The sequence below is a fragment of the Castor canadensis genome, chromosome 1, assembly GCF_047511655.1.
Source record: "Castor canadensis chromosome 1, mCasCan1.hap1v2, whole genome shotgun sequence".
NCBI lineage: Eukaryota > Metazoa > Chordata > Mammalia > Rodentia > Castoridae > Castor > Castor canadensis.
The window spans coordinates 144042325-144054396 of NC_133386.1; the positions used below are offsets into that span (position 1 = coordinate 144042325).

The 12072-nt window shown below is 43.2% G+C and overlaps 1 protein-coding gene across 1 annotated transcript in view; it reads right to left on the bottom strand.

The window, feature by feature from the left end:
- The window catches only part of Hpx (hemopexin), a 9397-nt gene extending 5628 nt beyond the window's left edge, over window positions 1–3769 (bottom strand). The window contains exons 1-5 of the mRNA XM_020179337.2: window positions 3613–3769; window positions 3409–3473; window positions 3239–3310; window positions 2830–2951; window positions 565–718 (exon numbers count right to left, since the gene is read on the bottom strand). Coding sequence (XP_020034926.1) covers window positions 565–718; window positions 2830–2951; window positions 3239–3310; window positions 3409–3473; window positions 3613–3695 — 496 coding nt within the window. The 5' untranslated portion in view covers window positions 3696–3769. The remainder of the gene's footprint in view (window positions 1–564; window positions 719–2829; window positions 2952–3238; window positions 3311–3408; window positions 3474–3612) is intronic.
- Between the last annotated feature and the right edge of the window lie 8303 nt (window positions 3770–12072).

Sequence of the window (12072 nt, forward strand, 5' to 3'; positions counted from 1 at the left end):
GGCAGTAAGAAGAGTGATCATGAAACAAAACTCAGCAGCAAGGTGCACATGATCACGCAGCAATAGGGAGAGCCAGGGAAAACTTCTCGGGGCAGGTGATACTTAAACTGAAATAAGAGGTAGAAATTATAAGGCAGAGAAGAAGGGGAAGCTGGAATTCTAGAGAGAGGGAAAGGAGCCTGAAGCATGAAGCATAGCTATTGTAAGGGAGTATAGAGTATTGTTTACAGTTTCTGGAGCTTAGTGTTCAAGGTAAGGATATGACAAGAGTCAATGCTGGAGGATCAATGGAGGTTTGTTGTTGGTGAGCCTTGTAGCTAAGACTATGAAACATAGATTTGTCATAGGATCATAGGAAATAATGGAGGACTTTTAGCTTAATTACCTTCATTAGAATGATTTTCTCTCCTTCCCCTACTTGACCTGTAGACCATAACTAGCTTCTTTATTTTCCTTTTATAAAATCCACATAGTGGCTCAACCACCACCACTGACAGCATTACTATTCCCTTACCATTCTCCCACCCCACTGCTCCAGGTTCTTAGATACCAGCCCTGACTGACCTTGGAAGAAGATGATGCCTTCCTCTTGACATTCTCTATGGTGACATTCTACAGCTGCATCCAGAGGGGATGGAATCCCAGGAAATTCATCTTGGAGCAACTTTGGGTATCCATTCTCCTTCTTTTCAGGTGGGTACACCCAGACTTTGTCCCCCTGCATCCAAGAGCACTCTTTTAAGCTGTGCACTCCCAGATACTGTCGCTCTGCATTCACACACAACATTGTTTAATCTATTGAATTTGTAAAATATCCTCCTGAAACCCTACACTTTCAGTTCATCTATGGACAACAATGTGCTGCCCCTTGTGTAATGCATACCCTGAATTTTACTGTGCAAATACAGTCACTATTACAATAACACACACAAATACAGTCACTATTACAATAACACACACACACACACACACACACACACACTCTCTCTCTCTCTCTCTCTCTCACATACCCTCTCTGGCTATATATAATCAGGCACTCCTGTGGTACACTTAATTACAACACTATCAATTTTGGCAGACACATCCACAAACAGTTATCCTGCAATTATCCATCCATTCATACACTCATTTGTTCATGTATTTATGTATTTATTCAAGAAATAATTACTAAATGACTATTGTATGCCAAGTGTTGTGAGAGGCACTGGAGATCAAGGAATGAAAGATTTGATCTTTGACTTCAAGGGGTTCACTGAACCAAAGCAGAAATATTTCCTATAATCCTAACCACACAACCACCAAAGCAGAAAGCAGGCAAAGACCATTGGAAATACAGGGGGAATGCTTAACTCTGTCCAGAAAGTCCTGGAAGGTCTTACAGTGGACAGGAAGCATTTGACCCAAAAGTTGAAAAATGAACAGAAATTTTCTAATTGGATGAGTGAGGAAAGCAGCATGTAGAGACCCAAAATGAGGAAGCACAGTGTGCTCAGAAAACTTTATGTAATCTCATGTGACTGGCACACAGTGAACATGGCAAGAAGGAGATAACCAAGGGCTGGATCCAAGAGACTAATGTCCATTTGGCTTGTAGTAAGCAAGGTGGTGTCTTTGCTGAAACAGAATACAAGAGGAAAGATTGATTTGCAAAGAAGATGCTAAATTCATTTGGGGGGACACTGGATTTGAGGTGCCTATGGAACATCAAAATCAGAGATTCCTGTTAGGAAACTGTAAAGAGATTATCTGGATCTCAGGAAAGAGAAATTTAGACCTGGTGTATGGACAACACAGAGAATCCTCAGAGGCATGGCAATGATTGATACCACCCAGGGAAGTATGTGGAAGGGCTTGGAGTGGATTCCCTAGGAACATTTGGGGACTGCCTGAGGATGGACACCTGGGAAGAGAGGGAAAAGATGCAGGAGGGAAAACAAAGCTGCCAGTTAGGGCCATCCCTACCACATAGCACCTTTGGCAAAATAGGAGAAGGTGCCCTTTACTCTGAGCAGACCCAGCTTGGGCCAGGGCATGGGACATAGTGAACATAGTAGTCTGTACTTCATACTTCACTCACTCCCTTGGCCGAGTGTCATTGTGTTGGAAACAACCTGCCCTGCATATGAATGAATAGGACCTGATACAGGGTCATGGCAGCCAAGGGGGGAAGTTGCCATAAGGAAAAAATGGCCCACAGTGTTAGGAGTAGCAGAACCACCTAGAACTAAGATTAAGACTGAACAATAGCCACTGGATGTTGTGCTTTCCAGGTCCACATGCATGCATACTTCCTTAGCCTGAGCTTTTTTGAGAAAAGAAGGCACAGGAGAAAGAAACTTGGTATCTGTCAGTATGAGCCCTGCTATAGTTTGAATGTGTCCCTCAAAGTTCAGTTGTTGGAGACTTCCTCTCAGTGCAACAGTGTTGGGAGGTGGAGCCTAATCAAGAGGCGATTACATAATCAGGGTTTGTCTCATGAATGGTTGATGGCATTATTGCGTTAATATGATAATGGGAGTGTGTTACTTATCACAAGACTGGTTTGCTATAAAAGCAGGTTCAGACTCCTTTTTGCTCTCTTGCTGTAGTCCTGTCTTGCCTTGGTGCCACCTTTCCACCATGCTATGACGCAGCATAAATTCGCTCTTGAATTTCCCTGACTCCAGAACCAGGAGCCAAATAAATTACTGCTCATTAAAATTATCTAGTCTCAAGTATTCTGTTATAGCAGCAGAAAAAGGACCAAGGTTTCATATCAGAGACACTTTAGGAAGTCTCATGTTGATTTCAGCCCTTTCTGGCCTGGTTCTGCTCTTGGTCCAGCAGTACCTTGATCAGGAAGACACTGTCGGAACCACGACGGAATGCAGCATCCACGGAGCTGGTGGAATTCTTCCATCTCTCTGAGATTAACTCCCGAGTCCATGAGGGACCCTTCCACACAAATTCCCCTGCAAAACACCACAGTCACAGAAGGACCCAGAACAAACCTTGGCCCAGAGACAGAGAAGCTATTGGTGATATCACAGACATTCCCTGCACCCTCCCACAGATGGAGATATCCTCTTCGAAGGGGCCACATCTGAGGTCCCAAATGCTCCAACCCCAGAGCCCCTCCTACTTTTTTTTTTTCTGGGTTATGTAGCCCAGAATGGTCTCGAACTTGTGATCTTACTGTCTCAGCCTCCCCAGTACTAAGATTACAGACATGAGCCACCACACCCAACCTCCCTCCTACCTTTAAAAAACAGCATGGTCCCATTGTCATCCAGGGTGGTAGCATCAAAGCTCCAGTTATCTGAGCAGTGTTCTGGGGTAGCAGTAGGGAGATAGCAGGGTAAAAAACTAGTAAGATGATAAAATGCAGACACACACCAGATAGACAGACTCAGGGAGTTGGGGTCTCACCAATCACTTTGGAGTCTGATTTGCTCCCACTCTCACTTTCAGCAACATTCCCATGGGCACTAGTCCTAGTGAGAACACAGATAGATGTCTGAGTCTGTTGGGACCAATCCTTCTCCCTTTACTCTTGATCCAGGCCTAAAAACTGACCTTATCTTACTCAAGCCCAAACCACAATCTTCCATCCCTAGTCCCAGCTTTACTCACGAAGGAAGAGGGTTGGCAATAGCCAGAGACCAGCACAGGCCCAATAGCCCCAGTGCAACTGGTGCTCCCAGTGTCCTAGCCATGTTGAGCTAGAAAAGTCACAGGACAGCTCTGGGCCCTGGGTAAACTTATATAGAGTTGGTAGCAACGCCACCCCCACTCCCAACCCTATTGGGAATGAGCTGTCTCTCAGGACTACACCAATATTGGCTGATTGCATCATTGCAAATAAGGGCAAGGTCTGGAAAGAAATCTGAATCCACGACTCCCTCTTCCCGGCAGTACCCCATCCCCCTTCAACAACTTTCCAGCAGTGACTAGCCTATGATGTTGATGTCCACTGTGGCTCTCACCACACTGGCAGTGGTCTAGGTTCCCATAAATCAGTGAAGGGGGTAGACTGACGATCACCTTTCCATGGTTGAGTTTATCTCTACAGTGAGGGAGGTGAGAAGAAGAAGGAAATAGTATTTTTGTGTACTTAGTGTCAAGCCCTAGTCAACTAAACCCTAAGACAACTGAAGAGACTGATATTTCTATGCACTTAGCAACCACACACAGAAAAAGTTATTTAGAAATACTCAGAACTTTTTCCAAACTCCAATCATCAGGGGTTTTTCTGGGGTATCCCCAGTCTTTTTAGCTTTGCCATTGAATAGTGATTTAGGGGACAATAATCTCTCACTATTGCCAAATGTCCCAGCACCAACTCCTGCTGGCAAAGAGTGTTGCAAAACTGCCTGGAAAAGAAGGGCTGACAGTAATGGGACTGGAAGAGGAGGTGTTTCTCTTCTAAGGTACACTGCTACTGCTAATAATTAGTCTTTCTCGGTATTTTCCACCTTAAGGGAAAATGCTTTACCCATTTCAGAAGAAACAAGACTGCAACAGGTTTCACAATATTTACAGCCAATTTCTACTTGTTACCTTCTCAATAAATGCTTTCTTGACCAGCTTATCTAGATGTTTCAGACTCATGCTTGTTTTCTTTATGTCACTTAGTAATACTTGAGATTATTTCATCTGTCTACTTACTTGGTTGCTTTTTGTTTGTTGTGTTGCTTTGTTTTTGTTTTGTGGCACTGGGAATCAAATCCTAAGCTTTACACCTGCTAGGAAAATATCAATAAGCCACATCCCCATCCCTGTTTTTTTGTTGTTGTTTTTTTTTCACTTGCTTTGTTTTATCTGTCTTGTTTCTAAGTATCCCTGCCACCTATAATAGGTTTGATAGTTGCTGAATAAATGAATTTAAAAATGCATTTCAAATGCTGACTAGTGTTGCAGTCAAATTTTTGACAATTTCCTCTCTTCTGGGGTAAGTGGAATATTAGTAATGGGGTATGTTATGACAGGTGGCATACTGAAATCTAAGGGTCAATGATTTGCTTGTCACTGCCCTTTATCTGATAGTCCTGTTTCTCTCCCTAGTGCTCCAGTCTCATACCCTTTCCCTACAGGAATCTCACTTGCTATCTGTAATACCAGCCATCCTCAGTCCTTCCTGGGACCTCCCAAAGCCTGCCTCCTTTCCATCTGAGGTTTGGCTATGGTATCACAAGAAAATTATGGATAGAATCAGCTATGAACCAGGCTGAGGTTCCTGGACCCCTGTTCCCAGCCTTGCCTGAAACGTTCCTGATCCTTCACAGATGTCCTATGATAGTCCCCTATGTAACATTAGCAAAGATTCCCAAAATTCCCACCCCCACTCCTTTTTTTGTGTGTGCCGGGGATTGTATCCAGGGTCTGTGTGCATTCTGAGCTCATACTCCCTGAGATCGCTTTTCTAGTCTGCAAAGTTTCCTCCCAACAGAAAAACAAAGATTTCTGGAACCCCTGAACCAGACATCTGCCACTAGGCTCAATGTTCTCTTTTGACTTACAAATGAAAACATGCTGTTGACATCATTCATTCCTCAAAAGTCAGTGAGCAAAGTTGGACTTCCCAAGGATCAATGATACAGCTTCCACAGCTGAGGCCTGATACCCATCTTCTCCCTACTGCAGGGCATCTCCACCCCAACTACTGAGCCAGGGCACTGGGAGCTGTTACTCCTAGACTCTTTCTTCTGTTTTCTTTCCTTCCTAGCCTCTGAAATCTTATATAACCCTCCTGAGCACCCATGACCCTCCATCAGCAATCTCCTCTACAATTCATTTCCAGCTGCCAGAGCCCCGTCTACATGTCCTTTGGTGTTGCTGAGCCTGCCTGGGGAGATGGAAGCTTTCACCTCAAGTCATAAACCCCACCACCACCCCTTAAAACCCATAGCGAAGGTCTTCAACAGTCCTATTATTGACTTGTAGGTCCAGGGAGCAGTATTTATCTGCCCTAGCAGGGCCTTTTGAGGAGAAACAGCACATGTACTGGATGATAGATTTTCAGGTCGGTCTCTTCTTTCCCATACACCTCTGATCCCTTTCACAGACACCTAGATCCATCATCTATTCCAAAGAGTGATTTATGGACCCTTTTCACTGTTGTTTCCTAACTCACATGTCTACCCTAGGATAAATTATCAGAACCTCCATGCACCAGCCCTCCAGAATCTTCAGCATGCAGGCAGACCAGATTAAAGCTCAAATTCTGAGCAAGAGCTAAGAGGTAGAAGATTGTGTCCTTTTGGGAATTCAGGGCTATGGATATGTTGGCTACCCTAGTGCTGGTCTCAGGGCATAAGGTAACTCTTCTCAGGCACCCAAAATAAGGCTGACCTTGCTTCTATTCCCCTCACCGGGAAGGGTCTCCTCTGCTTATCCTGAGTCCTTCCTGTCCTATGGGCTAGGCTAAGAAGGGAAGCTTGGCCATATTTGGGCCCAAGCGCCCCCTGGAGGCTGCAGGAACCAGTGCATTCCCATGGTTCAAATACAGATTAGAGACCAGTTTTGTGTCCCAGACACAGGCTCTCCATGGTCTTATTCTCTGGCTCCTCTCAGCCCTGGCTATGAGGACTTAGTGTGGCACTTTCCCATTTCTATGCTCCTTTCCCTCCCTCAGCAAACTTCTGCTGTCTAACCTCTTGTTTTATTTCCTGGCAAATTCAAACCCAGAAAAATTCAGCCATCTCCTTTTTGGTGTAGTCTTCTCTGTGATAGCCAGCACCATTGTGACTCCCCACCAATGAGAGTCTGAAAGTGGGCCTGCAGATGTCTTCATGGACAGAGCTTCCTCCCGCATTTCCAGGGACCATGTTTAAAGATGGACATTGGCCCATTCTCCCTTGGGATGGCTATGTCCAGCTTGCCCTGATGTTGTCCTGAGGAGCTCTCTGACCTCAGTCATTTTTCCTGGGGCTCACTGAGTGCTGGGTGTTCTGGGTCTGATGACTTGACTGTGTACTCCAGAGCAGAGACTGGATTCCCCGCTTCTTCAAGTTAGAAGGCTTAGGGATAAAGCTCAGGCAGCTAAAAAGAGCTTACTGTTTCCAATTGACTCCAACATAAACATATTCTCTGGTTCTTTCTATAATGAACCTTCTGAATAGTTCATTCTTATTTCTCTATGAATTAATAATAATAAGCAATGATAATTTGCTCATATCTATTGGGAACCTGTATGTGTCTGGCACTATGTAAACATTTGATATGGATTGCCTTATTTCATCATGTGCGTGTGCGTGTGTGTGTGTACATATGCACACACCCACACACATACATTACTTACTTTGCTATGATTTGAATGTTTTTGCCCCATCCAAATTCATGTGCTGGAAGTTTAATCTCCAATGCAAGCAGTGTTTGGAGGTGGTACCAAATGAGAGGTGTTCAGGATAATGCTGCTGTAATGTGGGGGCCAGGGGGGGATTCTTCCTCTTCTGCCATGTGAGGAACAAGAGTTCTACTTCACCAGACACCAAACTACTAATGCCATGATCTTGAACTTTCCAGCCTTCCAGCCTTGTGAGAAATAAAATTCTGTCCTTTATAACACCATAAATGGACTAAGATGGTACCATTAGTCCTATTTTATGAATAAGGAAACCAACATTAGGTATCTTAGCCAAACCACATTGTTAGCAAGTGAGGAAGCCCTGATTTAAACCCTGGCTGCCTGACTACTTGGGTGTGTTCCATGGAGTTCCTATGAAGGAGTGTGCTGGTAAATATTAAATAGCTGCTTTCCAGTGGGGAAAGCCCTGATTTGCAACATTTGCAATTCTGTGATATAAATACTCCTATCACCAATCAAGTTACCAATGAGATAACACCAAACATGGAGTTGGGAAGAGATGTGCAATAATGGACTATTATATGGTATTCTCACTACACGATGATGCAATAGATGTAAAGAAGCTCAGATAAAAGTAAAGTGCAGTAAGATAATGAGGAAATTATGAGTTTTGAGTAAACATCAGTTTTAACAAAAGGGGTATAATGTTAAGTGCCTATAGTTTTAACTTTTAATAATGGCTGACTTTTAACAACCATCTTTCAAAATCCCTGAAAATTTGATCAGGTTCCAGCACCAACTGTCCACCATACTACCTGAATGTACAAGGATTTGCACTATTGTTTTTCACTGCTATATCCTCAGCACCTAGAACAAAGCCCAAAATACCATATATATTTCATAAATATTGAATTGTGTGGTTTATACTTCCTACTTATACATGAAATATATCCCTTTCTGACTCCTTAGTAGTACAAACTCTATATTTTCTAGTCTGCCCACTGAAATAGCCTCCCTGCTTCTGCTTCTCTGCAACACATTCTGCCCCTCTGAAACAGTTTTCCTAATAACTACAGTGATCTCCAAAAGCGTATCTGAGATCTCCTTATGCTCCTACTTAATTTTTTTTCTTGATGATAAAAATGATTTAACTCTAACATAGAGACTACTACTACGTTAGTATTCTCTAACATAGAGAATACTACTATGATCCCTTATTATCCATTGCAGCTTTTTCTACTCCTACAACATATTCCTTTTTTTTTTATAAAAAAGATAAATTATAAAACTTCTTTTTCCTTTCTCTCTCTCTCTCTCTCTTTCTTTTTCTGGCAATACTAGTGGATGGAACTCAGGGCCTAGTACTTGCTAGGCAGGCACTCTGCCACTTGAGCCATCCCACCAGCCCTTTGTGTGTTATTTTTGAGACAGGGTCTTGCTGTTTGCCCAGGTGGCTTGGACTGCGATCCTTCTATTTGTGCCTCCTTGCATAGCTGCGTTGCAGTGGTGTCATCACTGCAGTAAGTCATTGGTTGAGATGGGGGTCTTTCGACTTTTTGCTCAGGCTGGCCTTGAACCGAAATCCTTCTGATCTCAGCCTCCTAAGTAGCTAGGATTACAGGCTTCAGTCAGGCCTAAAACTTTTTAAATAGTATTTCACATCTCAGCATTAATTTTCTTTTTTTTTACTTTTTTATGAAAAATGTTCTCATTATGTAGTTCAAGCTTGGGATGGAGGCATGACTCAGCACTTGCCAAATCTCAGTACTAGAAAATGTGTCTTTGCCAGGCATGATGGCCCACTCATCAGTAATTCCAGCTACTTAGAGGGTAGAGATCAGGTGGATCATAGTTCAAGGCCAGCCCAGGAAAAAAGTTAGTGAGGCCGCATCTCAATCAACAAGCACAGCATAGCTGTCTATATATGTAATCCCAGTTATTTGGGAGGCATAAATAGGAGGATTGTGATCCAAGGCCAGCCCTCGCAAAAATGTGAGACCCTATCTGATAAATAACTAAAAAAGCAAAAAAAGAGATAGAGGCATGGTTCACTCAGGTGGTATAGCACTTGCCTAGCAACTGAGAGGCCCTGAATTCAAACCCTAGTACCACCAAAATAATACCTCAAAACAAAACAAAGAAAACAACCAAACTTATGTAGCCCAAGCTAGCCTTGAATTTGTAAATTTGTGATCTTTCTGCTTTAGCCAATTCTGGGATTATAGATTTGTACCACCCAATTTACACATTATAATTTTTAAAATGTGCATATGGTTCCATTATACGTCTTAGCAAAACTTTATATAAACTATTGTCTACTGATGGGCATTTAGATCTTTCTGTGATCTTTTTGCTATTAAAAAATAAAGGTGTGATAAACATTGATACACACACTTGTTTGTGCATTTGCCGGATTATTTTCTCAGAATACATTCCCAGAATTGGAAGAATATAGATGATTTTAAGGTACCCAGTCTTCAAGAGGACTTTAGAAAGTTGCATTACTCAGTTTTCCATTCTCATTTCTCTTCCTACCTCACTGTCCAGCTATCAGTTTGTTTCATCTGGCAGCCCACTTATCCCTATTGCTTAAACTTTTCAGTGGTTTACTGTTATATTCTGAGTCAAATCCCAAATCTTTGCCTGAGTTAAATGATCCAACTCAAGTCCTAACTTTTCAAAATGGTTCCTTTCCTCTCTCCAACACCCTCCCTCCTGATGCCACCCTGACCTCCTTTCAAATCCTCAAACACACTAGGACCTTTACTCTTGGGACCTTTGTGCCTGTTCTTCCTTTGGAAATCTGTCTCCTTTTCTCAACATGGCTAATTCCTTACCCACTCCTTCCAAATTTGCTGGTTGCTGATTAGAGGCTCTCCTAGTCCATCTTATTTAACACTATGTTCTCTATCATTGTACAAAACAATAGTTTTGCTTCACACTTGAAATCAAACTGTGATCACACATTTAATTCCATGCCCTTTATTTTCTCACTAAACTATAAGCTCCATAAAGACAGGGACCATTTCTGTCTCTATTCCCAGGGCCATTGTGCTGTCTGATCAATAGTTCTGAGCAGTAAGTGCTCAGCAAATCCTTGTTTAATGACTACGTGGAACTGTAGGCCACATATGGCCATAGAGATGATTACTGAATAGTGCTATGTCAGTAAGGTGTGAGCCCATGCAGGACTTTACAAAAACTTTCTGATCTATTCCAGCAGAGGCTTTGTGGTGACCCCCAAGTCTGTGAAGATCATTTATGATGCAAACCAACTGAATCAAGGCACAGCCTCCACTGCCAGGCATTACTTATACCTATTTGGACCCAAGGTCTGAATTGAAAGAAAATGCCCACTGTTGGATGGATCTACGATGAACTGAAAGACCTCAGTTTGAGGCACCTTTTGCATGTCTTAGGAAGACTACCTGATCTAGTATCTATGGATCTATGGAAATCAGTGCTAGCAGCCTCTTCTTAGGCTGGTATGGGAGCCACTTGAGGCTTCCCACCCAAAGAAAAGTCGTCCTTATCACCATTTGATTCCCCTGCTACCTTTAGGTGCTCTGAATATAAATGAGAAGTTGAGGGCTGGGAACGTTTCTGTATCACTGCTGGCGCTTTGCTCAAAGTGGGAGTATGGGGGAGGAACAGACCATCATCTGAGAGCTCTCAAGAAGACTCCACTGGTGTTGAGTGATTGATAATTGAGCACTTCTCTGCTGGCCAGGGCATGAGTTCAGGCAATTCTGCTTATAATTGGAACAAGAAATGTAGGCCCTATAAGAACCTGCTCTAAAACCTTCAGAGAATCTATCTGTTCCTCCCTCTGCCTGCTAGGTCTCACAAGTTGGGGACAGAGAACCAGAGAGTTATGTATAACTATATTTCACATAGTCAAAGTCATGTCCCTTTGACCTGACTTTGCAAAGATCCCCAGGTCCCCACATGTCTACAAATAGCCCTTCCTATCCTAGGCCCAGGAATTATGCTACATAGGACAATGTCTTTTTCTCTTTTATGACTTCTCATGACAAATCTTCCCAGGTCCATCATTCCTCAGATCTTGTTCTGTGCCTTCTCTGCAAGTTATCATGCTACTGAAGGGCTATAACTGGTAGGACACTAACTTACCAGTTCGGAGTATGACAGCTACAGATTCCAAAGTCTGGGCTCTGCTCTTAATCAGCAATACGAACTGTTTCTGGAGCTTCAGTTTTTTGTAGAGAGGGAGAAATCATAATCCCTACCTCCCAGGTCACAGAGTTCTGGTTTTAACTATCTCTAGAATTAGCAGATGAACTTTGAGGGGGTGTGAAGACCTATTTCCACTGTGAGGAAGGGCAATAATTTTGGAACAGAGAGTAATGGGATGGATCAGGGATCCAGGGTTTTAGGACTGAGCTCTAACACTGGTTATGAAGTCTCTCACACAGTTTCCCTGGGCTAGCCTCAAGTCCCTTGCCCAGGTTTGGGTTTCAAGGATTGCTTTCAGACCCTGAAATTGTTCTCCCTATAGCTGCTGATGTGTTCTGGGCAAGAGTCACCTCCTGCTCCTTCCTAGCCCCAGGAAAGATAAGCAAAAGTCTTGCCTATATCTATATGAGATGCACAGATGCAGGGTCTGAGGAATGGGGATTTGACAGGTGGCTCAGGGTCCCAGACTCACCCTCTCTTGCTCTTCTCTCCTGAAGTTTCAAAATACCAGGCCATATTGGGGAAGCTGGGTCCCATGTCTGCCTGATTGCCCAGCTTTTAGTCCACAGTTAGAAGCAACACCCCATCCC